This window comes from Ips typographus, linkage group LG12 (assembly GCF_016097725.1).
Source record: "Ips typographus isolate SLU linkage group LG12, UJ_Ityp_2.0, whole genome shotgun sequence".
NCBI classification, from domain to species: domain Eukaryota; kingdom Metazoa; phylum Arthropoda; class Insecta; order Coleoptera; family Curculionidae; genus Ips; species Ips typographus.
Window position 1 is genome coordinate 1,303,792 of NC_138433.1, and position 21,712 is coordinate 1,325,503.

At 39.4% G+C, this 21,712-nt stretch overlaps 4 protein-coding genes across 9 annotated transcripts; all 4 read right to left on the reverse strand.

Moving 5' to 3' along the window:
- Positions 1-214: 214 nt before the first annotated feature.
- Positions 215-9,366, reverse strand: LOC145736288 (ATP-binding cassette sub-family C member 10). 2 transcript variants are annotated; one of them, XM_081990614.1, is made up of 23 exons: positions 9,200-9,366; positions 8,904-9,126; positions 8,704-8,851; positions 8,505-8,654; positions 8,250-8,451; positions 8,043-8,196; positions 7,876-7,989; positions 7,578-7,820; positions 7,302-7,525; positions 5,445-5,682; positions 5,035-5,303; positions 4,709-4,984; positions 4,359-4,476; positions 4,067-4,304; positions 3,829-4,013; positions 3,521-3,777; positions 3,376-3,461; positions 3,038-3,197; positions 1,820-1,952; positions 1,387-1,767; positions 923-1,337; positions 630-873; positions 215-575 (listed from the first exon to the last, which is right to left on the reverse strand). In XM_081990614.1, exons 2-23 carry the CDS (start codon positions 9,022-9,024, stop codon positions 330-332), a joined length of 4,602 nt encoding a protein of 1,533 aa, XP_081846740.1. In that variant the 5' UTR covers positions 9,025-9,126; positions 9,200-9,366; the 3' UTR covers positions 215-329. The 2 variants fall into 2 exon arrangements, with proteins under 2 accessions (XP_081846740.1, XP_081846741.1); XM_081990615.1 differs by lacking the exon at positions 9,200-9,366 and having other exon boundaries at positions 8,904-9,178.
- Positions 9,367-9,645: 279 nt separating this feature from the next.
- LOC145736300 (uncharacterized) lies at positions 9,646-13,040 on the reverse strand. Of its 2 annotated transcripts, none has more exons than XM_081990638.1 (9): positions 12,307-13,026; positions 11,845-12,253; positions 11,597-11,629; positions 11,456-11,524; positions 11,228-11,364; positions 10,585-10,843; positions 10,312-10,528; positions 10,009-10,203; positions 9,646-9,945 (listed from the first exon to the last, which is right to left on the reverse strand). In XM_081990638.1, exons 2-9 carry the CDS (start codon positions 11,935-11,937, stop codon positions 9,716-9,718), a joined length of 1,233 nt encoding a protein of 410 aa, XP_081846764.1. In that variant the 5' UTR covers positions 11,938-12,253; positions 12,307-13,026; the 3' UTR covers positions 9,646-9,715. The 2 variants fall into 2 exon arrangements, with proteins under 2 accessions (XP_081846764.1, XP_081846765.1); XM_081990639.1 differs by having other exon boundaries at positions 9,760-9,925; positions 12,307-13,040.
- Positions 13,041-15,441: 2,401 nt separating this feature from the next.
- On the reverse strand, positions 15,442-17,687 carry Edem1 (ER degradation-enhancing alpha-mannosidase-like protein 2). The gene is made up of 7 exons (XM_081990633.1): positions 17,546-17,687; positions 17,375-17,485; positions 17,132-17,317; positions 16,838-17,081; positions 16,454-16,784; positions 16,149-16,405; positions 15,442-16,095 (listed from the first exon to the last, which is right to left on the reverse strand). The coding sequence occupies exons 1-7, from the start codon at positions 17,653-17,655 to the stop codon at positions 15,484-15,486; spliced, it is 1,851 nt and encodes a 616-aa protein (XP_081846759.1). The 5' UTR covers positions 17,656-17,687; the 3' UTR covers positions 15,442-15,483.
- Tif-IA (RNA polymerase I-specific transcription initiation factor RRN3 homolog Tif-IA) lies at positions 17,638-20,567 on the reverse strand. 4 transcript variants are annotated; one of them, XM_081990630.1, is made up of 8 exons: positions 19,881-20,560; positions 19,723-19,828; positions 19,281-19,433; positions 18,950-19,223; positions 18,694-18,893; positions 18,151-18,642; positions 17,893-18,093; positions 17,638-17,822 (listed from the first exon to the last, which is right to left on the reverse strand). In XM_081990630.1, the coding sequence occupies exons 1-7, from the start codon at positions 20,329-20,331 to the stop codon at positions 17,901-17,903; spliced, it is 1,869 nt and encodes a 622-aa protein (XP_081846756.1). In that variant the 5' UTR covers positions 20,332-20,560; the 3' UTR covers positions 17,638-17,822; positions 17,893-17,900. The 4 variants fall into 4 exon arrangements, with proteins under 4 accessions (XP_081846756.1, XP_081846757.1, XP_081846758.1 ...); XM_081990631.1 differs by lacking the exon at positions 17,638-17,822 and having other exon boundaries at positions 17,827-18,093; positions 19,881-20,379; positions 20,458-20,567; XM_081990632.1 differs by lacking the exon at positions 17,638-17,822 and having other exon boundaries at positions 17,827-18,093; positions 18,151-18,409; positions 18,464-18,642; positions 19,881-20,558.
- Positions 20,568-21,712: the final 1,145 nt, after the last annotated feature.

The window sequence follows — 21,712 nt, forward strand, 5'->3', positions numbered from 1 at the left end:
AATGGTTATTTTTTAAATGTAACAAACAAAAAAATATTATAATAATACTAGGCGCATTCACCAATTGTCAAGAGAACATGTGACTGGCAAAAGATTCAAATTTTTTCAAATAGTTTATGTTGGAAAGGTCTACAAGCATTTGCGTAAATGTTGTAGGTAGTTTGTGATTGGTCAAGATAAGCAACTTTCAGTACGCAAAATACTGCACTTAACGTTAATTATGGAAAAGTTGTTTTATTAAAAATAAACACTTGGTACAGGATAAAAAGTAACGATACATATAAAAAAATACTGAATAGAACCGACTTTGGGTGTAATAATATACTTAATTAAACGTCCTGATTGACCATCCGATAAAAACAGCTGTCGGTGTCGTTTAGCAAATTATCGGGAGTATCAAACTCGATTATTTCGCCGGCCCTCATAACGATCACCCGATCGGAATCGAGAATAGTCTGGACACGATGCGCGATTGTTATCACAGTGCATTTGCGGAAAGCAGACCGTAAAGTCAGCTGGATTTGCCGGTCAGTTTCCTGGTCCACGTTTGCTGTAGCTTCGTCGATACACAAAATCTGGAAAAACGTCAAATTTCGTGACGAGAAACGGGATTTGTACGTGACAGTCACCTTAGCGTTATGCAAGACAGCCCTAGCCAGGCAAATAAGCTGTCGTTGTCCTACAGAGAAGTTACTTCCACCTCCTTCTACGCAATTGTCCAAACCTCCCAAACCTTTAATAGTATTCTCTAAATTGACTTTGGTTAAAGCGCTCCATATTTCATTATCTTGGAACTCCTTCAAAGGATCCAAGTTCTCTTTTATGGTTCCACTGAACAGGAACGGATCTTGAGGGATGCAGAACAACCGTGACCTAACAAACACCGCTACAACGTCATTCTGGATGTTCTAACCTAACAAACCTCAAAGCAGCCAAGGATATTCTGCCCACATTGACCGTATCAATGCAAATCTCCCCTTCAGACACCTCGACCAGTCGAAACAGCGCAGTGATTATGGAGGTTTTGCCAGAACCGGTTCGACCAACCACCCCAATTTTCTCAGCAGGCCTAGTTTCAAACGTCACGTCCCGAATGGATGGTTGTAAGTGGTCACGATACTTTAAAGACACGCCCTTAAAACTGACCACGCCCTGACTAGGCCAGCCGAAGGGTGGTTCGGTGTCGTAATAAGTGGGTTCCTGGGGAATTTCGTTAATGTATTGATTGACTCGTTCTACGGCAATCATTTCCCGCTCGGTTTCAGTGAACGAATCTACCACTCCACTTAGTAGGCCGGTGATTGACAGGGCGTACGATATTGCCAAACCAATAAAACCTAAAGAATTTATGTAGAACTTATCTCACACACACAAACAGACACTTACCAGCATTAGCAACGTCATACTGGTGCTGAATAACAGCAATAAAACTAACCCCAGTCACTATGGCAACTCCAATGAATTGCAAGCGTAAACCCAACCAGCGTACCGCCACCTGAGAGGCGAATTGAGCTTTAATGTTGGCCTCCACGTACTCTTGATTTTCCCTTTTGAATCGATGTCCGGCTCTCATACCATTAATTACCGTTAAACCCTGAAGAGTTTCATTAAAATGACTGTAAACTGGTGACAAAGTGACGCTGGTGATTCGTTTCAGCTCTCTGGAGGTCAACCGATAATAGTTCTGCAACCAGTGATACACTGGCATTAACGGTACCAGAAACAGGCAAATCCAGGGCAAACCGTACACAGTAATCCCGAGAGAACCTTTAAAGAAAAGGTTTACCAAAAACCAGTTTTGTAGATGAACGAAACTCACCAATTAGACCGAAAAACTGGGCCAACAAAATATTAAGCATAAACGGCAACGAATCGTCAATTGTGTAAGTGTCGCTGGAAAATCGATTTAAAACCCGTCCCACAGGAGTGATATCGAAAAAACCGGATTTCCCCTGTATAATAAGACTCTGTCAGCTTATTTCATTACAAATTAATGAAAAGGAAAACACACAGCCTTCTCCACAACAAGTTTATTCAACCTCTAATTAGAGAGGGATGCCCATCATCTGGAAGAGATACAATCTATACAGGGTGTCTCTAAAAAAGCAAATTAGCCATATTTGCCTTAATCCAAAAGTTGATCATTTCAGCGCTACAGGGTGGCAAAGTTGAAATTTAAAAATCAATTTTGAATCCTAGTTTTTATACCAAACCCTTTAAACGTATCAAATTAGGTATCAGGGGGTTTTACGAGATGATTTTTACATTGATCGCAGAGGGGCCACATTGTGTTTTTTTCTCGGTAACGGTAAATTACTTTTGAGTATAAAGGGGGATTTGCTTGTTATTTCTGATCTTTCAGGGACACCCTGTAGAAACTGAACTTTAAAAAATGAGAAAACATACCATATAAGGTCTTAAAAGGCGCCTACTGTCTTTCAAGGCGGGGGACACAGCCAAACCCATATTATATTGTAATAAAAAAAGGAAAATGATTGTTTTCAGGATTATTTGGGCTGTAATTAAATTATGTAAGTTGTTATCATTAAGATTACAATACAGGTGTGGTAAATCCAAAACCGACCATAGGAAAACCGTGTTACGGACAGAGGAAACGTAGATAATTGCATGCGCGGGAGAAAGACAGAAAACGAAAAAAATATCAAGTAGGCCATACTTTCAGCGCGCTGTTGCCAAAATCCAATTAATTTTGTCGACGGTGCTGGACAACAGCGCGCTGAAAATATGGCCTACTTGATATTTTTTTCGTTTTCTGTCTTTCTCCCGCGCATGCAATTATCTACGTTTCTCTGTCAGTTACACGGTTTTCCTATGGTTGGTTTTGGATTTAGTAATGTTTATGTAAATTGTACCTCTTTTATCTCCAGATGATGGGTGTTTATACATTCGAAACATGTCGAGCGTCCCTCTTTAATTAGAGGTTGAATAAACTTGTTGTGGAGAAGGCTGTATGTTAATACACTGTGAGAACATGGACTACTACTTCACTTATTTAATCACGTTAAGTGCTATTTACCTTAATAACGGACTTCAGTAAGGATTTGTGGATTCTGGAGGCGGCTACTAGGCCACCGTAAGCAAACAGAAAAGCCCGCAAAAACGTAAAGATAGTGTTGATCGATGCCAGACCGATGTACAGTTTTAAAAACGACCGAGAGTTGTCCGGAAGGATTGTCCTGCGAAAAACATGACATTTGTTGTATTTAAATGAATGAGTGATTTACGAGGTTAAATTCTGTGCAACAATTTACATATTTTGCTTGTCTACCAAGACCAAACATTTATGTACTCAAATTTATGTAAATACTGCACAAGTAGACTTATTAGCATTAAATGGAAGGGAAAATCACTTACCTCAATGCCCAGACAAGCTCTGTCGAACTAGCGTTAGCACTGTTGACCCACTCAGCCAACCACCAATCCGTCATATTTCTAGATACCTGGAACAAGTCACAATTTTTCCCCATTTACCTATTCGACCTCATCAATTGCACTTTACCTGCATCAGAAGGATTGCAAGCAAAATGGCCAGACATAACAGTCGACCAATTGCTCTCCAATAAGACGAGAACACGCTAAAGTTGAGACTTCCTGTGGCACTGATTTCAGCGTTCAAAATACTATCGTCATCCCCGCTTTCTTCCACCGAGTGCACGGCATTGTCCAAGAATGACCCGGACGATTTGATGCTTTCACCCAACTCCAGGTCAATAGCCAAGGAGTCGTCGAAGTCTTGCAAGATTTGGGCCGGTTTTCCTGTTACCAATCGTAATTATTGAAGCAAAGACCATCTCTAATAACAGATACCTTGCTTCTTGACAACGCCATCTTCCATGACTACGATAGAGTCGGCGTAGGCGAGAAACTGAACGTGATGAGTGCACATGATTCTAGTTTTTTCCTTAAGCAAACCCAGGATGCAATTTTGAAATATATGTTTGGCAACTCTGCGATCCACCGCGGATAAAATGTCATCCAGAAGGTATACAGACCTGGGGAAACATTGTCGTGTGATGGTCTAATTTGTATGACAGTTAAACCTCACTTGTCTTGGTATACAGCCCTGGCTAAAGCCACTCGAGTCCTTTGGCCCCCTGACAACGTCCCCCCACCCTCTCCCACTCCTGTCAGGTCACCGTGAGGAAATACCGCAAGATCATCCAATAAACCGCAAGCGGACAAAACCTTTTTGTATCTAGGTTCGTCAAATGGTTTACCAAAAAGAATATTGTCCCTTAAAGTACCACGTTGCAGCCACGCTTGCTGGGTTACATACCCGAAACCTTGACAAGACAGATGGAATAACCAATGCACGGGAATAATAACTATAATGTTACCTGATTCGATTTGGCTGATTGAAATTTCCCCGGAATGCATTGAAAGTTCAGCGAGAATGGCCGATAGAATGGACGATTTTCCGCATCCGACCGGCCCCATTATACCGATAAATTCGCCCTGGAAACGACCGATTATGATACTTTATTCGGTTTTATCTCTTGTTTGTTCTGTATATAAATGTTTTAGAGCGACGGCCGGAAAAAGCGGATTTTTCCCCCCAAAAAAATAGGACAAAAACACTTGAGTCGTGATTACTAGTATATAGTAGTCAGAAAAATATGGAACACATGTTTTTTCCAATTTTTGCTCTAGATATACTTAACTGCAGAAAAAACACACAAGAAATTACCTTCTTGACTTTCAAGTTGACGCTCCTTAAGTAAAACCGTCCATCACTAGTCCCAGAAACGCTCTCTTCACTAAAAACCACCTTCCTGGCACCCTTAATTTTGCTTTTATCGTCCGCCTTCCCTTTTAAAGTTGACTGTGGACTTCTGCCGTGCAAATTGAACCGTTCTTCGGCCGACAACTCTTTACCATAATTAAAACCAGCGTTATTCAGCACCACGTCGTAGGTATCGTCATCTAAGGGCGCGTAGTACGAATGGAAGTCTTGATCGGGGAGCTGTAATTGCTACATTGGTACTACACCACTTTAAAATGGTGTTGGTTAACCTGTAAGAATTTTTGGATTCTCTTGACGCTGACCCAAGCCTCCATCATGCCGTTCAACACCCATGGAAATGCATTTAAGGGAGCAATGAGCATGTTGAGTAACGCCATTGCCGTGAAAACGGTAGCGGCCGTTAGTTGATTGCCTAGCAACGAGTAGGTGGTGAAAGTTAGGATGCAAATCACTACGGGAGTGGTAGCCCAAAAGAACACGCAAAGGGCGTCCAGATATTTTCTGCCCTTCAGGTATTTCAGTTCTTGGTTTCGGACGCCTGCAAATATTTCAGATTGGTAAAACATGAAACGAACAAAAGCACAAAAGTAATCCCGATTAACTCGGCTTAAAACGGTAAATTAATGGCAGAAATCGAATTGGATTAAAACGGCCGGAAAATTAACGAGTATATACGTACGCGAAATAAGCCGAAGGAAATGATCCTCCCAGACGTAGAGTTTCACTGCTTTGATGCCTCTTAACACTTCGGTGATGATTTTCACTCGTTTGTCCTTCTGCTCCATTAGTTTCGTGCTCAGATCGCCGATTTTCTTTGCGATCACCAAATTGACGGGTACCAAAACCACACTGAAAGCCAACCCCGCCAGGAATGCCACCCCCACTTGGCTGTAAAGCAGATAGAGAGTCACTGCCAACTGTAATTTAACGTAAAAACCCCTTATTAATGTTCGATTGTTATTATTGCCAAAGTGACGTCACGAGAGTGCTCAGAGAGATGCTGAGAGTGAGTGAACTGTCAACATCTTCTCTGCATTTTATTGCTCACAAAGAGTTTTACTTTCCAGCTCCATGAGGGTAATACTTTTATAACTAATATAATAGGTAATACTTAAAAACTAATTGACTTGATTTTTATAGTTTTATGAGTGGGATTTTGATATTTGTCTGTCTATTTGGGACGGTAACTTATGACAACCTTCAAAATACTCTATAAAGCTATAAAATACAGTTAAAAAAGGTTCTAAAATGGAGATCATTTAAATAAACAGCTGTTTTATAGCTTTATGAGTAAAATTTTGACAGTGATAGCGTTAAAAACTTATTTGGATCTGTTGTAAATGTGACAGCACTGCCAAACTCCATCAAGCTATAAAACTATAAGAAACCTTCTTGTAAACTGGAATACAGTATTAATAATTGCACTTTATAGCTTTAAAGATAGAATTTCGACCGTTGTGAGGTTTGTTCGTGTAATTTGACTTGCAGTAAGGCATGGCAACCGTCAAATTCTCTATAAACCTATAAAACGTATTTAAAAGATTGTAAACGTGTGGTTAAATTAGATAAACTGCTGTTTCACAGCTTTATGAGTAGGATTTTGACAGTTGTGACGTTTGTCTGTCTAGGACGTGTTTTTGGTCTATAAAACATAGCACCCATCAAATAGATCCTAATTGTATAAATAAGGGGTGTTCAGTAACTGTTATAGTCGTAGTTGGCTGTGGTTTGAAATGACAGCTGTCATATAATAATTGTTTGCAACGTTATCCAAGACATACGCTTTTTGTGACAATTGCCATCCATAGGCGACCTGACCATAACAATTATTGAACACCCGTTATTTGCTTTTAAAAACTTTTTCCGTCGATTGTGTATTTGTATGCCTTTTTAAATGGACGCTATCGAATTCAAAATCGTTTATTAATGAGTCTCATCAACCAAATACGCTTATAGTATAGATCTATCTTTTTTTATTTGCATTAAACAGAGAGAAATAGACCTACCATTACTGGCAGAACTAACTGTCACTGTCATTGTCAAGGGTGTCTATGATTTTGGTACTAAACTACAAAATGTTGGCAAATAATATTTTCAAGTTAATTTCGATTATTAATCGCTTTCATTAATACACTGGTCGGTTAAATAACTATTATTGAACGGTTTGGATGGATAAATCCTGTAAAACCAACAAAAATAGTCTCAACATCGCCATTCCTTCCTCTTTTTGTCGAATAAACACTTATTTGTTTTGAGAGTCAAACAAACTGGGTCATCAAATTAACTAGAACGAAAGGGAGAGAAAAAAAACAACAAAGTTATGAATTATACTTAAGGGCGGCCGGAAACGTCGCCCATAAATTAGACAATCGTACAAACTTCCGGTATTAAAACCGAATGAACAGAAGTTTTTCCTAAGGATTTATTTGTTGTGATGAGAAAAACTTTCAAAAGGGGGGAAAAAAGCGTGATAAGGCATACAAATGACTGGTCGTCAAATAAATTCGGTTGTTTTTACTCTGGTTTAATAACATACCTGAAACGGAATACTCCACAACCAGTGGAAGCTCGGACAAGAGTTTACGATCCTGTCCACATCCGTGGACATGAAATTCACTATTTCTCCCACAGAAAAGTTACGGTCGAGTTGGGCTGAGTTGACGCTCAAAGTTTTCCGGTAAATTACCGTTACTACAGCTGATCGCATGCGAAATCCCACCTTGGCAATCAAAAAATTAAAGTGACAATCGCACAACGATGCTACAACAAATTAACTCATTATTTGTACAAAAATTAACTTTTAAGAATGTACCAATCAGTGTAGTTCCTAGTAAACCTCCAGCGTACAAGTAACCCCAAGAAACCGGTTCATTCTTGTTTTCTATAAAACTAATCAACCGGTTCAACAGTAATGGACCTCCAAACCCAGCTAAGTCAGCTATCAGTTTTAAAATACCAACAAAATAAAACTCCTTCCAGAAAACTTTATGCAAAGCTTTCAGTAAGGTCCAGTCAGTTTGTTGTACATCCACTTGCTCTCCGAGAGGTTGAAGTTCTATAATAATTATAACTTAGTTTTTTCCTTAGAAAGCAAAAGAGTGCACTATAACCTTGTGGTGGCCTTAAGGGTTGCTCAGAAAAAGCTTGATTCAATTTATCACCTATAGAGGCGCAATTTAACGACACAGGAAGGTCATAAAGGTCGTCTGAACTTTTGAGTTGACCTTAAAAACCATAATTGTCTTAACTAAATCAAAATTTTCTTGTGTGTATTCACCTTGAACTCCTTTATCCATTAAAGGCCCCACCCAAGAAAAAAGTAGTTTGGAAAGTACATTAACACCTTCTAGAGCCACCCCTAAGTACTGGGGATCACCCTCTTCCCTGAACCTTACATAAGCACTACCCAATAAGGGTTGTGTTTCTCCAATCTATAGCAACAATAACAATTAAATTTGATATCAAAACCCCAACTGCAACTAACCTCAGTGTAACTATCAATAAAATTTAATGGGGTAGTTTCCCCTTCACCAGGAATTAAAGACAAGGCGTAAAACACTTGTACAATTAAATAACACAAACTCATCCCATAACCTAAATAATTACTGTATAAAGGTTGGGGAGTATTTTTTAAAAGTAGAAAGTGGCTTCTCACTGATACCACAGTCAGGACAAATATTAAAGACCTGCAATTTAATTTACCCTACAACTGCTACAGCACTATTAAACAATATATTACCATAATACACAAATGATTGTAGGTCCTCTAGGGCTTTTTCCATGTCTATGTCTCAAACCAATGTTATACAAAAAGTGCACAAACCAGCTCAAACCTGTCACAGCACTTAAAAAGTACCCCACTGAAGGAATTTTTTCTGTTGTCTTAAACCTGTAAAAATCAACCAATTTTGCACAGTTTTAAATATTTAAACACTAACCTAAATACATAAACTTGTACTAAAGGCAGTAGGGCCAATATTAGGGTCAGCAGGCAACGCAGGTTGATGGCAAACAATTGGGGTCTTCCACGCGCCACTAGCCCATCTCCACGACCCAAATAATAACTTGAAAATACAGCTAAAAAGGCTGAAATACCACGGTTGGTTTAGTAGTAGCAAAAACTAATTAAACTTATCACCTAACACTGGTACGTCGAGGAAAACCTGCTGAAAACAAAGTCCTAAATCGTGCCGGGCGCCGTTCCATATTGCCAAACCTTCATCACCACAAAAATTGGTGATGTTCCACACTAGCACCATGTCAGCTGTTTTGACACAAAAGGGCCTATAACCACAACATTTCCTTCTCAAACTATTCAAATTAAAGATGATTTGTTCTAGTTGCTCTTATCAGAACAAAGGCTAAAAAAATGATGAATCATGACAATTATGAGGCTGGGTTGGTACTGTTTATTGTTGGTAGTGAAGAACTTACTTGTTTACACAAACAGCTACATTAAAAACACTGCAATATTTGTCACACACCATTAACATGAAAGGATTACATAACTATTTCAGTAGCAACAAGTGATAATTATCAAAAGCTATAAATTAATATAATAAAATTAATAATAAAAAGTGAACAGTGATAAACAAATGTTTTTGAGGTTAGTTTTCGAAGAACAGTCATTTTGAAAAGAAAAATCACGTGCTTATGTGGGCGTTTTGTCGATATTGATCACGTGACTAAATTCAATAATTTCATTCGTTTTCAAGCTCAATGGAGCGAGCACAGCGTTTTTGACGTCACAATTACGTAATTTGACAGTTGGTTAAATTATGCTTTTGCTAAATTACGTCATCGTGACGTCAAAATCGCGCTGCTCGCTCCATGGAGCTTGAAAACGAATTAACTTAAGCTATTTAGTGCAAATTTAAAAAAAATCCTCAATTGCTTTATTATTAAAAAATACATTTTGTTACAATTCAAAGGGCTAAAAAACTATAGGTACTAGGACTGACTGGTTTCGGGGATGGGTCCACTCTGAACAGACTGGATAAACTCAATCAAACGTTGTACTTTGGCATCCGTTTGTTCGTTGATGGAACGAAGCCGATTGTGCGTTTCTTCCTGCTCCCGCATGGCTATAGTCAGTTCAGAGTGTCGATTCTGCAGCTGAGTCATCTCGGCAGTCAATTCATTCCGTTTCTCTTCCAGTTCCTGTTTAAAAGTCACTTTTTCTGTAATCAAATTCAAGTAGTAATTTAGATTCTATAACAAAACGTTTGGTAGGAGTTGCTTACCGGTTATATCGGTGGGGCTGGAATAAGCGGATAGGGAACAACTAGAGGAGGCGCTGTTGCTAGAGCTGGCGCTCGCCGATCGACGGCCGTCCGTCTTCAGACACTTCGGACACTCCCTCGGCATTTTCGAGAACGGACGATTGTGGCAGCTCATGTGGAACCCGCTCGAGCATCGACTGCATATTGACAGAGCACCTAGAACAAAAGGCGCTGTCACCTGAAATTGTTAAAAAAAACGCACGGTCAAGCGGAGACCCAGCGCACGCTTTCCTTAAAATAACACCCACCCCAAACCCGACTTACCAGGTTGTTTGCAAACGATGCATTGTTTGGTGTCCGGTGAGGTGCTTCCCGGACTAACTCTTTCAATCACCAAACCGTTGGGCAGATTTGGAATGGTCGGTAACTCCCTTTTAGGTTCGACACTTCTGACATTTGACATAATAGCCAACTCCTGACGTTTACGCCCTCTAGTTTGGGGCGGGGAAGCCGGCCGTGTTAGGAATTTACGTTTACGCTTCTGCAAACAAAAATCCTCTGTAGTTTAACAGCAGAAACTGCTAAGTGGCAACTTACGGTCGGTGGTCCAAAAAAGTCCCAACCCCTGTTACCATACACAAAATGCGGATTTGCAGTGCTTCTTCGTCTTCTCTCTGCCCTTTTGCGTTGCATCTCTCCAAATACTTCATGGGTAACCAGCCGCAAATAGCCCATAAACACCGGTTGCGCCACATCTTGGGGCACAGTTGGTTGTTGTTGAGGTGGTGACTCGGGTCGTAAATTTTCAAGCTCATTTTGCGGTGAAATAGGTGGAGATCTGCGACTACGTGGTAACCTAAAGCAAAAGTCACAATGAATAAGTAATCTGACAAAACCATGAGAGGTATCCAGGGGGTTGACCAATTCATTGTTGGTAAATACCACTGTCATATGACATCTGATATTGTCCAAAAATCCATGTGTCATATTACATGACAGATGACCTCGAGGATACCCTTCATAAATGCAACAACTGTCAAATTATATCAAAAGGAACACGACCTAAGTTAAGTTAGGTTAGAACTGTCTGTGAATAGTCTTGAAACCTTGATAAAAAAATAAGAATATTTAAGCTCACTTAACCTCAACTTTAAAAGAATAAAATAATTAATTGCAGTATATAGAAATTAGAAATATAATAAGTTTCGAGCATGTTATATTAGCCACCAAAAAAACTTACAAGTTTTGCTTCCTGGCCCGATTCAAAGATGCTGCTAGATTTTGCCTACGTTCCTCTAAGGCTGAACTAATTACATTAGTTTTTAAATTATTCTGGTAGTTCTGGTATTCCTCTCTCAGTCTAATTAAAAGGCCTTGCTGCAAGTATAATTAGGATATTGTAACCATTGAAATTTGTAAATAAAGTGCCATTCACACCATTTTTTTACTATAATATAGGTTATCTTACCTGTACAATTCCAATTCGGATAATATACTCCTCAGCACCCTTAAGTTCCTCCAGTAACTGTTCATTATCCTAAAAAACAAAAAGTTAACAAACTTCCTTTAAAACAATCAAGTACAGGAAGTTTAAGTTGTTGCTACTTACCTCTGGATACTCCTTTGCCTTGACAAATAGAGCCTGTAAAAGAGAAATCCCTGATTACAACCAAATAATTATTAAAAACTTTTTTTTGGAGAAATTTATTAATACCCTATATCAGTAGTAATGCACTGCCAGTCAGCCCTCTATGCTTGGTCTTGTTTACCACGTGCCGGCCGCGCTTTAACCCAAACAAAGACGACCGACCAGTGGCTTACGTAGAGTGGCTTTTCACTGAACCAGCAAAAACTTACCTGATGATTACGAATAGCGTTTATTAACTGAATTTGATTGACTTCAATGTCAGTTTTCAGTTCTTTAGTAATTGTGGGGCCGTTCGTTTCCATTGTTTCGAGTTTTTGGTCACTTTTGCCACACTGCAGCCACGGCAAAACCAATAATAAACTCACTTTGCGCTGCCGTGAAACTATGTACGAACACGAACCGAAGATTATACACGGGTTTTCTTTGCGGGACGTGTTTGGTGCGCACGCCTCTAGTCGAGCATCGAATAAAATTCGATATAGAAATATCAAATCAAGCTTCCTTAATCACTGTTTTGATGTTTGCACAAGTTTGGAAAACACTGCACACAGGTTAATATTCTTGGACTGAATGCATACTGAATGTGAAAGATTTGGTACCAAACCAGGTAGACAGTACCTATAAGGCAATAAAAAGTGTCTGAATAAGGAACATTTCCGGTAAATACCTACCTGCTTTTGCCAATGTGCGGAAAACTGCTCATAAAATAAAAAGGGTCCTAGTCATAAACCTGATTGGGGCTAATAGTTTTTAAACTATTTATGGGTTGTTTGTTTTCAAATATCAAAGTTTATAAGTCACGTGGTCAATAAGTTCATTTACATTATTTTGAAGTAAACCAGTTGCTATCTCTTTTTACTCTATGGGAACAAAGTATAATACAGTAGACGGCAATAAACCAGCTGATGCATGTTATTGACGTTTAACGCGCCACATTGCCAGATGTTTAGTTTTTTAAAACCGGAACTTTACGTACATTTTGATTTTATTTAGTTGACGCAGTTTTTTAACAGAGAATTTTGAATAGCAATATTAGTCGATATTGAGGTTTATTTCCATTGTAATACGAATGCATTTTCAAAACGTCAAACTCACTGATAGCGTGCATCGCTCAAAAAGACCAACTAGACCAAAATTTGTTGCGATGTTGTCAAACATCTCTCTGAATTTGAGAAATAGATTACTGGCTTTGACCCTAAATTACTCTCTTAGGTGCTTTTCTGTGATTAAAAGTTTAAGAACAGAGTACTCCGAGGTGTATAGCTTTTCAACTGTTCTTCTTTGCCTATAGCACTCGAACATTGGAACTAGAATTGAACTGTATATAATTAACGAAGCAGTGAAAAAGCGAAAAGTCAACACCCACTGGAACGATCAAAAGTAATCCAGTAACAGTCGGGATCTACTCCGAGCAGTTCATATATGTCACTGGAAAGCACTTCTTATTTAAAAAGGTTTCAGAGGCCTCTGGCACGTTAAAAACAATTCATAGTAAGCTTAAGGTTTCAGAGGCCTCTGGCAATACAAAATGGCTGTCAGAGGCCTCTGGCACGTTAAAAACAATTCATAGTAAGCTTAAGAAGGTTTCAGAGGCCTCTGGCAATACAAAATGGCTGCTAGAGGCTTCTGGCACGTTAAAAACAATTCATAGTAAGCTTAAGAAGGTTTCAGAGGCCTCTGGCAATTCAAAATGGCTGCCAGAGGCCTCTGGCACGTTAAAAACAATTCATAGTAAGCTTAAGAAGGTTTCAGAGGCCTCTGGCAATACAAAATGACTGTCAGAGGCCTCTGGCACGTTAAAAACAATTCATAGTAAGCTTAAGAAGGTTTCAGAGGCCTCTGGCAATTCAAAATGGCTGTCAGAGGCCTATGGCACATTAAAAACAATTCATAGTAAGCTTAAGAAGGTTTCAGAGGCCTCTGGCAACTCAAAATGGCTGCTAGAGGCCTCTGGCACGTTAAAAACAATTCATAGTAAGCTTAAGAAGGTTTCAGAGGCCTCTGGCAATACAAAATGGCTGCTAGAGGCCTCTGGCACGTTAAAAACAATTTATAGTAAGCTTAAGAAGGTTTCAGAGGCCTCTGGCAATTCAAAATGGCTGCCAGAGGCCTCTGGTATGTTAAAAACAATTCATAGTAAGCTTAAGAAGGTTTGAGAGGCCTCTGGCAATTCAAAATGGCTGCCAGAGGCCTCTGGCACGTTAAACAATTCATAGTAAGCTTAAAAAGGTTTCAGAGGTCTCTGGCAATACAAAATGGCTGCCAGAGGCCTATGGCACATTAAAAACAATTCATAGTAAGCTTAAGAAGGTTTCAGAGGCCTCTGGCAACTCAAAATGGCTGCTAGAGGCCTCTGGCACATTAAAAACAATTCATAGTAAGCTTAAGAAGGTTTCAGAGGCCTCTGGCAATACAAAATGGCTGCTAGAAGCCTCTGGCACATTAAAAACAATTCATAGTATGCTTAAGAAGGTTTCAGAGGCCTCTGGCAACTCAAAATGGCTGCTAGAGGCCTCTGGCACGTTAAAAACAATTCATAGTAAGCTTAAGAAGGTTTCAGAGGCCTCTGGCAATTCAAAATGGCTGTCAGAGGCCTATGGCACATTAAAAACAATTCATAGTAAGCTTAAGAAGGTTTCAGAGGCCTCTGGCAATACAAAATGGCTGCTAGAGGCCTCTGGCACGTTAAAAACAATTCATAGTAAGCTTAAAAAGGTTTCAGAGGTCTCTGGCAATACAAAATGGCTGCCAGAGGCCTATGGCACATTAAAAACAATTCATAGTAAGCTTAAGAAGGTTTCAGAGGCCTCTGGCAACTCAAAATGGCTGCTAGAGGCCTCTGGCACATTAAAAACAATTCATAGTAAGCTTAAGAAGGTTTCAGAGGCCTCTGGCAATACAAAATGGCTGCTAGAAGCCTCTGGCACATTAAAAACAATTCATAGTATGCTTAAGAAGGTTTCAGAGGCCTCTGGCAACTCAAAATGGCTGCTAGAGGCCTCTGGCACGTTAAAAACAATTCATAGTAAGCTTAAGAAGGTTTCAGAGGTCTCTGGCAATAGAAAATGGCTGCCAGAGGCCTATGGCACATTAAAAACAATTCATAGTAAGCTTAAGAAGGTTTCAGAGGCCTCTGGCAATACAAAATGGCTGCTAGAGGTCTCTGGCACGTTAAAAACAATTTATAGTAAGCTTAAGAAGGTTTCAGAGGCCTCTGGCAATACAAAATGGCTGCCAGAGGCCTCTGGCACGTTAAAAACAATTCATAGCAAGCTTAAGAAGGTTTCAGAGGCCTCTGGCAATACAAAATGGCTGTCAGAGGCCTCTGGCACGTTAAAAACAATTCATAGTAAGCTTAACAAGTTACGTCAAAATATCATAGAAAACAAAAGATAGAGCAGATTTCATGCTTTCCAAAAATATCCTCCCATGAGTTGATTGATCACACCGTTTGCCTGCTAGAGGGCGTTAAAGTTCCTTCATTATAAATATCATAAAAATCCCCATTGTTTCAATTTTTTTGAAAAATGAAAAATTTTGAATTGCTTTTTTGACTGCGATTAATAGTTGTTTTTTTACCAGTTTTACCATTTTTTATGCTTACAAAATATAAAGCGTATATGTGGGGTAAATCACATGACATCAATCACAATTTTTCTGTAAGGTGACTTTGTGCAATCACAGTGACAAGAGACGTATTTTGGCGTCAGTGTTTATACTGTCTGTCATATTTTAACACATTCTCATAAAACAAGATGGCCTTTTGACACATGTCAGGCCGTTTAAAATTCAAAGAAAAGGCAAAATTACCAACAAGAAAGTATTAAAAATCAATTACAAACAACAATTCAATTAAAAACCTCCCCCATTATTGCAAGTTTCTGTAAAAACTTTTGAGCTCTACAACTCAACAGTTCGTAACGACTTTCCGAGGTTGCGTTGCTCTGGTAACGCTTCTCTTTTCTAAGTCGTTCTAACATTTGTTGGGGATCAAACGGTCCTCTACTTCGCCACACACCGAGCCCCTCTTCGACAGTGGAATTAGTCATCGTCTCCACAACTGGAACGGTTTGGTTCGCACTGTCATCAACCATTTCAGCGATCAATGTGACGTTCTCTTCCTGGACCGGTGGCGGTTTTTTGTTAACCAAGTCCATTCGTACGCCCCGGTACAAGTCCTGTTTGTCTTGGAATTGCTTGAAATCGTGCAGATTATAGTTGGGCATGTCGTGGCAACAGTGTAAGGCGCCAGGGTCTATGGGATGGGCTTCGGTGTTAAAAATGTAACCACCCGCATCGATTACGCATTCCCCGTTTGGAGTATTGATAATCGTTCCGTGTTGACCGTGGTTGTGGATGAAATTGTCGGTGTCAAAGAGTAGGTACAGGTATTTGGTGGTTTCTGATAGGAAGAAAGACTCCATGCGGTCTTCCTTTCGATGGTCCCGTACGTCTTTAATCTGTAAAATTCTTTTGTACTAAACTTGCTTATTGAGATGTTAGAGGAACAAACCGTGGCGTAGCCACAAGGTGTTTTGGCGCTGTGTTTAATACTCTTTAGTATATCTTCCCCAGCTTCAAGTAGAAATGGGTCTCCAGTAGATCGATACAAGTACATAATCGACTCGATTAGTTCAGGACGTAAGGGGTAACTTTCCCTGCCTGAACCAGCTTCATTTTGAGTGATGTAATAAAACTCTGGAGTGAAACCATACTGCTGCCACACTTGATGATAGTTGTGCAACGTTCGCATTGCTTGGGACGTTTCTCCTACGTCGAAATGTCACTTAAAATTCAATTACCTGTTAACTAACTAACCTATTAAACTAAGAACACCAGGCCAATAAGACTCCAAGGATTGGAATACGGGCAACGTGACCTGTCCTTTAGTCATGGACACCCACATGTACCAGTCATCTTTTTTCATATATTTATCAATGGCCCTACGGGCTTCGTGAAACATTTCCATCAACTCCGGTCTGTGTAACAGAATGGAACCTTTAACCAAATACTCAAAATAGGAATCGACTCCCGAACCAATCCCAGAGTCTTGCGCAGTCCAACGTCCTGTGTTTGTATCAATATGATTCCCAAATAGTCCTATAGAAGACCTGTGATTGAATAGGGCGTACAACGCGTTCATAGCCACCTATTTATGACATCATTTAAAAGAGATTCAAACCAAAAACAAATACAGATTACTTCTTCATATAAGGGATCTCCGGTGAGCCGGCTAAGAGCCCCAAATTCCACGATAAAAGTACCAACGCCCGCGGTACACGTTACCGGTGTCTCCCCTTTGGGAACCCCATGCCTAAGGTTGACTGTACCGTAAGGCATACCCGTTTTAGTGTCAAAAGCGGCTATTAAGCGTTTTGCCACGTCCTCGGCCAGTCTAAGTAAAGGTCCGTTGCACGGATAACCCGGTTCAACCTTTAAACCTACTCTACAAAACCCTCATTTACTTTCCCCTACACACAAAAACTGTCATTTTACTTGTGGGATAATAAATGGGCGCTTAACAGTCCACCAATGATTCTAATGTTTGTTTCAAACACAGATACATTGATGTTGGCGTCAAAATTTGTTTTGGAGGACAAAAGGTCTACAACTCTCTGGAATTCAGAGTAGTTGCCCATGATGGCTAAAGTGTCTAAAGCATCAATGAGAGTCAGAGAATAACTGCAATATTATGTAACACAAATAATAAAGTGAAGATTTTACATAAAAAACTTTTACCTTCCATATGTGTCAATTCCATCACAACTAAGGGGCCTCAATTCATCATAAGGAAAAGCATACTTTAAATAACTATCGTAAGAGTGATAAAACATTTCTTTAACTTCATCCCTACAGAAAATTCAGGGTACAGTAAAATGGGGACTCACTCTTTTAGAACAGTGTACTAACCGAAGTCTATTCAGGTCTTTTTTCGTGTAGGTTCTTAAGGCCGCCAATGGTCCGATAAGCAGGAATAGTAATAAACACAGTGAAAACAACCATTTTGCCAATACGTACATGGTTGTAGGAGTTTTTTTTAATGTTCATTTAGAGTACATTTGTTGTTTGTTTTTAATAACAATAACTTAACCTAAAAATGTAAGCAATACTGACAGAAGACAGTAGTTAGGGAGCGGGAACTGATGACGTCATCTGTAGTCCCCAAGTGAAATGTTGGCAAACAAAACTAAAACATTTTCAGAATATATTACTTTCATTACAAAAGTGAAACATTTCTTCTGACATCACATACATACATCACATTTCAGAATTTAAATTTAAATCCCGGTGAACTGCCGTAAGAAAACTGGTGCGATCCTTTCAAGTTAGGTGACATTTCCGTGACACTTTCTAGGAAATCGTCCACGTCGTTCTCTCTCGTTTCCACCTTTTCCGTAGAACTGTCAAAGGCGTCCTCCTGGTAGTCTCTGTAGTGCGGTTGAATTTTCCTGCCGGACCTGTTTTTTTCCAATTCTATGAAATACTGTTGCGCACGTTTTACGTGGTAAACTCACCGTTCCAAGACGTAAGGATCGAACGGGTAAAAGTCACTTAAACACTGTCCTGAAATTATTCTAGATCCTTTGTCGTCCTGATAAATTGTGGGCATTGAATTTCTTTTGTTATGATCTATCACTGTATAACAGTAGGCCAGCTGATACTTTCTTGTAACGGCAGCAAAATTTTGTACTACTGCCGCTTGACACACTCTCAAAGGATTTAGTTGACTGGTAATAATTTTGCCTAATTGCAAACTTTCCAGGAAGATTATGTCTACAACATAAATTGCATTACATTTCAAGTTGGTGGAGCTGTGGTTAACCTTACTTTTCTTGCGTTCAACCAAGTCTTTATGCCGAAAAGCAACTAAATAAAACAATGCTTGACACACACTGTAAAACACTGCATGCGCCCTAATGTCCGCATTCAAACACTCCACTGCATCCTGATTGGCTATGTAAGTGTGTATCCATTCAGCTATTTGTTGCATTGTCACCTTCACAACCCTATTAAATCAGTTAAACTACCTGGATATCTTGACATAACATTTAACTTACGATAAAGGTACAAACAATCCCCTAGCAACCAAACTAGCTATATAAGTGACAGCAGACTGTCTTAGAACAATAGCCACGTTTGGGTTACACACTTTCTTCCACAAAAAATTTAGAAAAGCTTCAGTTAAAGTGGGTTTGAGGGCGCACAAAGCAAACATTACAAACTGAATGTGGTGTGAAGCATAGGTTGGCAGTATTATCTGAAATTAGTGTTGGTCAAAATGGTGCCACTGTTGCCACTTTTAAACAAACCAACTTTGTCGAAAATCGGTAAAACGCTCTGGTACACGTTTTTAGTTTTGTCCCATTCCAGCTCCCCTTGTTCATCTTTACATTCTTCTATCAAGTGATTCAGTAACATATCAATACAAACGTCCAAAGTCACAGCCAAAGAATTACGATTCACTTCAGTAAAAGTGGTGTTTACAGTGTGAACTGACTTGGTTTCCAATTCCATTTGGAAAATTTCATTGTCTTCCTGCTGTTTTTGTATAACTTCCTTAGGGGCGTTTACATCCATTATGACTAGTCTAAAACCCCAAAAACTCTTACCCAGTCAATTTTAATAAAGATAGAGAGAGACTTACTTGCTAAAAATTAAATGTAAAATATCCTCTTTCAATGACGGTTGATAAGCTAGCATTGTGAGTAGATTGTGCAAGTAATATTCTTGCACATGAACAGGCTTATTGTAGTAGGGATACTGCTTATTGATTGCTTGAAGTAGCAACTCTTTGCACCTAAAAATGTTACAGTATAAACTAAAAAATACATTATACAAATGTAAAGCTCTCTCAAAGCTTTGCAAAGGCCAAAAAATACTTTTAAGCACTAAACAGCCTGGAAAACAAAAAAGACATGACTGGAGACTTTTACACAAAACAGAAACTTTTTAAAAAATAGTTGTACTTGAGAAAGGGACTGTGAAGCCATCTGAAGGGTGAAATGGAGCTAAATAACATTTGAAGTGTACTAAACACCTCACTACAAACTAAATTACCAAAATTAATTAATAGAAATCATACTTACATAGGGATTACATCTAGTATTATTTTTATGACTACATGAACATTCAAGCACTTTTGCCTGTCAGCCTCTGTAACCTTCCCATCTGGCCATTCAGGATCTTTAGGATCTAAACATAAACCTTTTCACTTGTACTGTATGACTAACATGAATGTACTTACCTGGAAGAAACAGTCCTACCAATTGATTAATCACATACCTAGCATGGTAATTATGGGCACTAAGCAAATTGACAATGAAACCTTGGTATTCCTTTACAACATCGCCACTACGGTCATTCCATGAGAGATTTAGTAGGGCCTCAACAAACAGTCTCAAATCTTGATTGAGAAGCAATATACACTCATTGGCCTCACTCAGCAAGGAAACGACGTCTCTGTCCAGTAAGTGAGCGTCCCGGATCATACAAACCAAACTGAAATACTCCTTAGTTTCTCCTGATTTTACGAAATGTTCCAAAATTTTTCTGACATTTTTTGAATGCGGCAGCTGGAACCGCACCTTTGCCGGCGAGTTGACAATCTCTGTGAGACGTCGTTTAAGGCTTGAGGTTTTCTTCAAAATCGACGAAGAACCAGTGGAGCTTCGTGTTCTGGACGATTTTACAGACATTTTTTGGTCCCCTCTGGCACGGGATTTGAGGTTATGTGAGTTGGCCAGCTTGAAATAAAAAGACAATTCCCTTCAATCTGGCCACGAGATAACCGAGCGCACTTTACTATACGGGGAAGCACCTACTTTATAGGGGGAAAATAACGTTTCAAGATGAAAAATCGTATTTTCACTATTCTTAACATGTGAACATGTGCTAGGGTAAACACGTAAAATGTCAGTTGTCAGTGAGTGGAAAAAATTTGTTAAAGTGGGGTTAAGTTAAGATGTCAGAAACCTAATCACTGACCATTGAGTTTGTATGTAACTGGACGCAACTCGGTTTAAGGTCTTCTTGACAATTGGTGGATTCAAATGGTGCTGTAACTCATATTTTTTGTTCTAGTGTGTCTGGTGTGGTGTGTATAAAAAAAACGGAGTGACTCTGATCGCCATAGAAACCAAGAATGTTTCTGAGGCTGGGGTGTGACAACATTTTATGACTTATTAGGTACATTTGACTGTACAGGAAATATATGCACATTTTAGAGAAAAAGCCCTGTAAGCTCGTTTAAATATTCATATATGCCCGTAAGGGAACACATCTTGGATTAACATTAATGTGAAAAATCCCCTGATAATGGGGGGTACAAAATCACGTTTTTCCCTAATGAGGTCACACATTATGCACATATGACATCATCAGTGGGACGTATCCATCTCTCTGGAATTTCGATTTAAGTTTAGTCGCTCTTCTCCCTTTGAACGATTTGTCATCATCGTTCTTATAAGATTGTCGGCCGGGATAAGCCCCCGGGTAAATATGGGAAGATTTGCAGAAGCCCGTAATCAAGTCGGAGGCAATTAAAATAATTTCTAGTAGCTTTCCACGGCGTGCAATTATCCGAACGCAGCCAGGGCAAATAAATAATTTATCTGAAAATATAATATACGGCGGTCAGATTTGCGTGTCACTTGCAGGCCGATTATTACTATCGGCTTGTTTTCTGCAATTGCCATCGTCACAACTCCAGGTGCGGATTTGAACAGGTATCACGTGATGTACTGTCAAATACAGAACGCGCCTTCCAGACTTTGACGGTCATGTAATCAACTGTCAGTTGTCAGATCAATTATTGTTTACGTATTCATATACGCTGGCATAAATTCAATGTAAAATGAACTTATTGGGTCCGTCCCTGCACGATACCGTTTAGCTACAGGGCGAAACTATTTACCGAGCCATGATTTTTTTCGTTTGCCCCAGTAATGATACGGTATGAGTACGTGAGTAAAGAGGAAACGGTCACATACAAGAAGAGCGATAAATAGTTTTAGAAATACTGGTAGCGGAATTGTTTAAATATCTCCGGTCGTAAAATGAGGGTACTACGGGTTGCCT

Excerpts from the sequence above, each read along its gene's own strand:
- LOC145736288 (XM_081990614.1), bottom strand. The coding sequence starts at position 9,024 with ATGGTGCTAGTGTGGAACATCACCAATTTTTGTGGTGATGAAGGTTTG. Across the intron at positions 5,683-7,301 it reads TGTGGAGTATTCCGTTTCAG|TTGGCAGTGACTCTCTATCT; the intron begins GTATGTTATTAA and ends GTTAAATTACAG. Across the intron at positions 1,338-1,386 it reads GTATGACGTTGCTAATGCTG|GTTTTATTGGTTTGGCAATA; the intron begins GTAAGTGTCTGT and ends TAAATTCTTTAG.
- LOC145736300 (XM_081990638.1), bottom strand. The coding sequence starts at position 11,937 with ATGGAAACGAACGGCCCCACAATTACTAAAGAACTGAAAACTGACATT. Across the intron at positions 11,525-11,596 it reads AGGCAAAGGAGTATCCAGAG|GATAATGAACAGTTACTGGA; the intron begins GTAAGTAGCAAC and ends TTTGTTTTTTAG. Across the intron at positions 10,844-11,227 it reads CGGGCCAGGAAGCAAAACTT|GTTACCACGTAGTCGCAGAT; the intron begins GTAAGTTTTTTT and ends CTTTTGCTTTAG.
- Edem1 (XM_081990633.1), bottom strand. The coding sequence starts at position 17,655 with ATGTACGTATTGGCAAAATGGTTGTTTTCACTGTGTTTATTACTATTC. Across the intron at positions 16,406-16,453 it reads TGGTGTTCTTAGTTTAATAG|GAGAAACGTCCCAAGCAATG; the intron begins GTTAGTTAGTTA and ends ATTTCGACGTAG. Across the intron at positions 16,096-16,148 it reads CACCTTGTGGCTACGCCACG|ATTAAAGACGTACGGGACCA; the intron begins GTTTGTTCCTCT and ends AGAATTTTACAG.
- Tif-IA (XM_081990630.1), bottom strand. The coding sequence starts at position 20,331 with ATGTCTGTAAAATCGTCCAGAACACGAAGCTCCACTGGTTCTTCGTCG. Across the intron at positions 18,643-18,693 it reads GGATTGTTTGTACCTTTATC|GGTTGTGAAGGTGACAATGC; the intron begins GTAAGTTAAATG and ends CTGATTTAATAG. Across the intron at positions 18,094-18,150 it reads GATCCTTACGTCTTGGAACG|GTCCGGCAGGAAAATTCAAC; the intron begins GTGAGTTTACCA and ends GGAAAAAAACAG.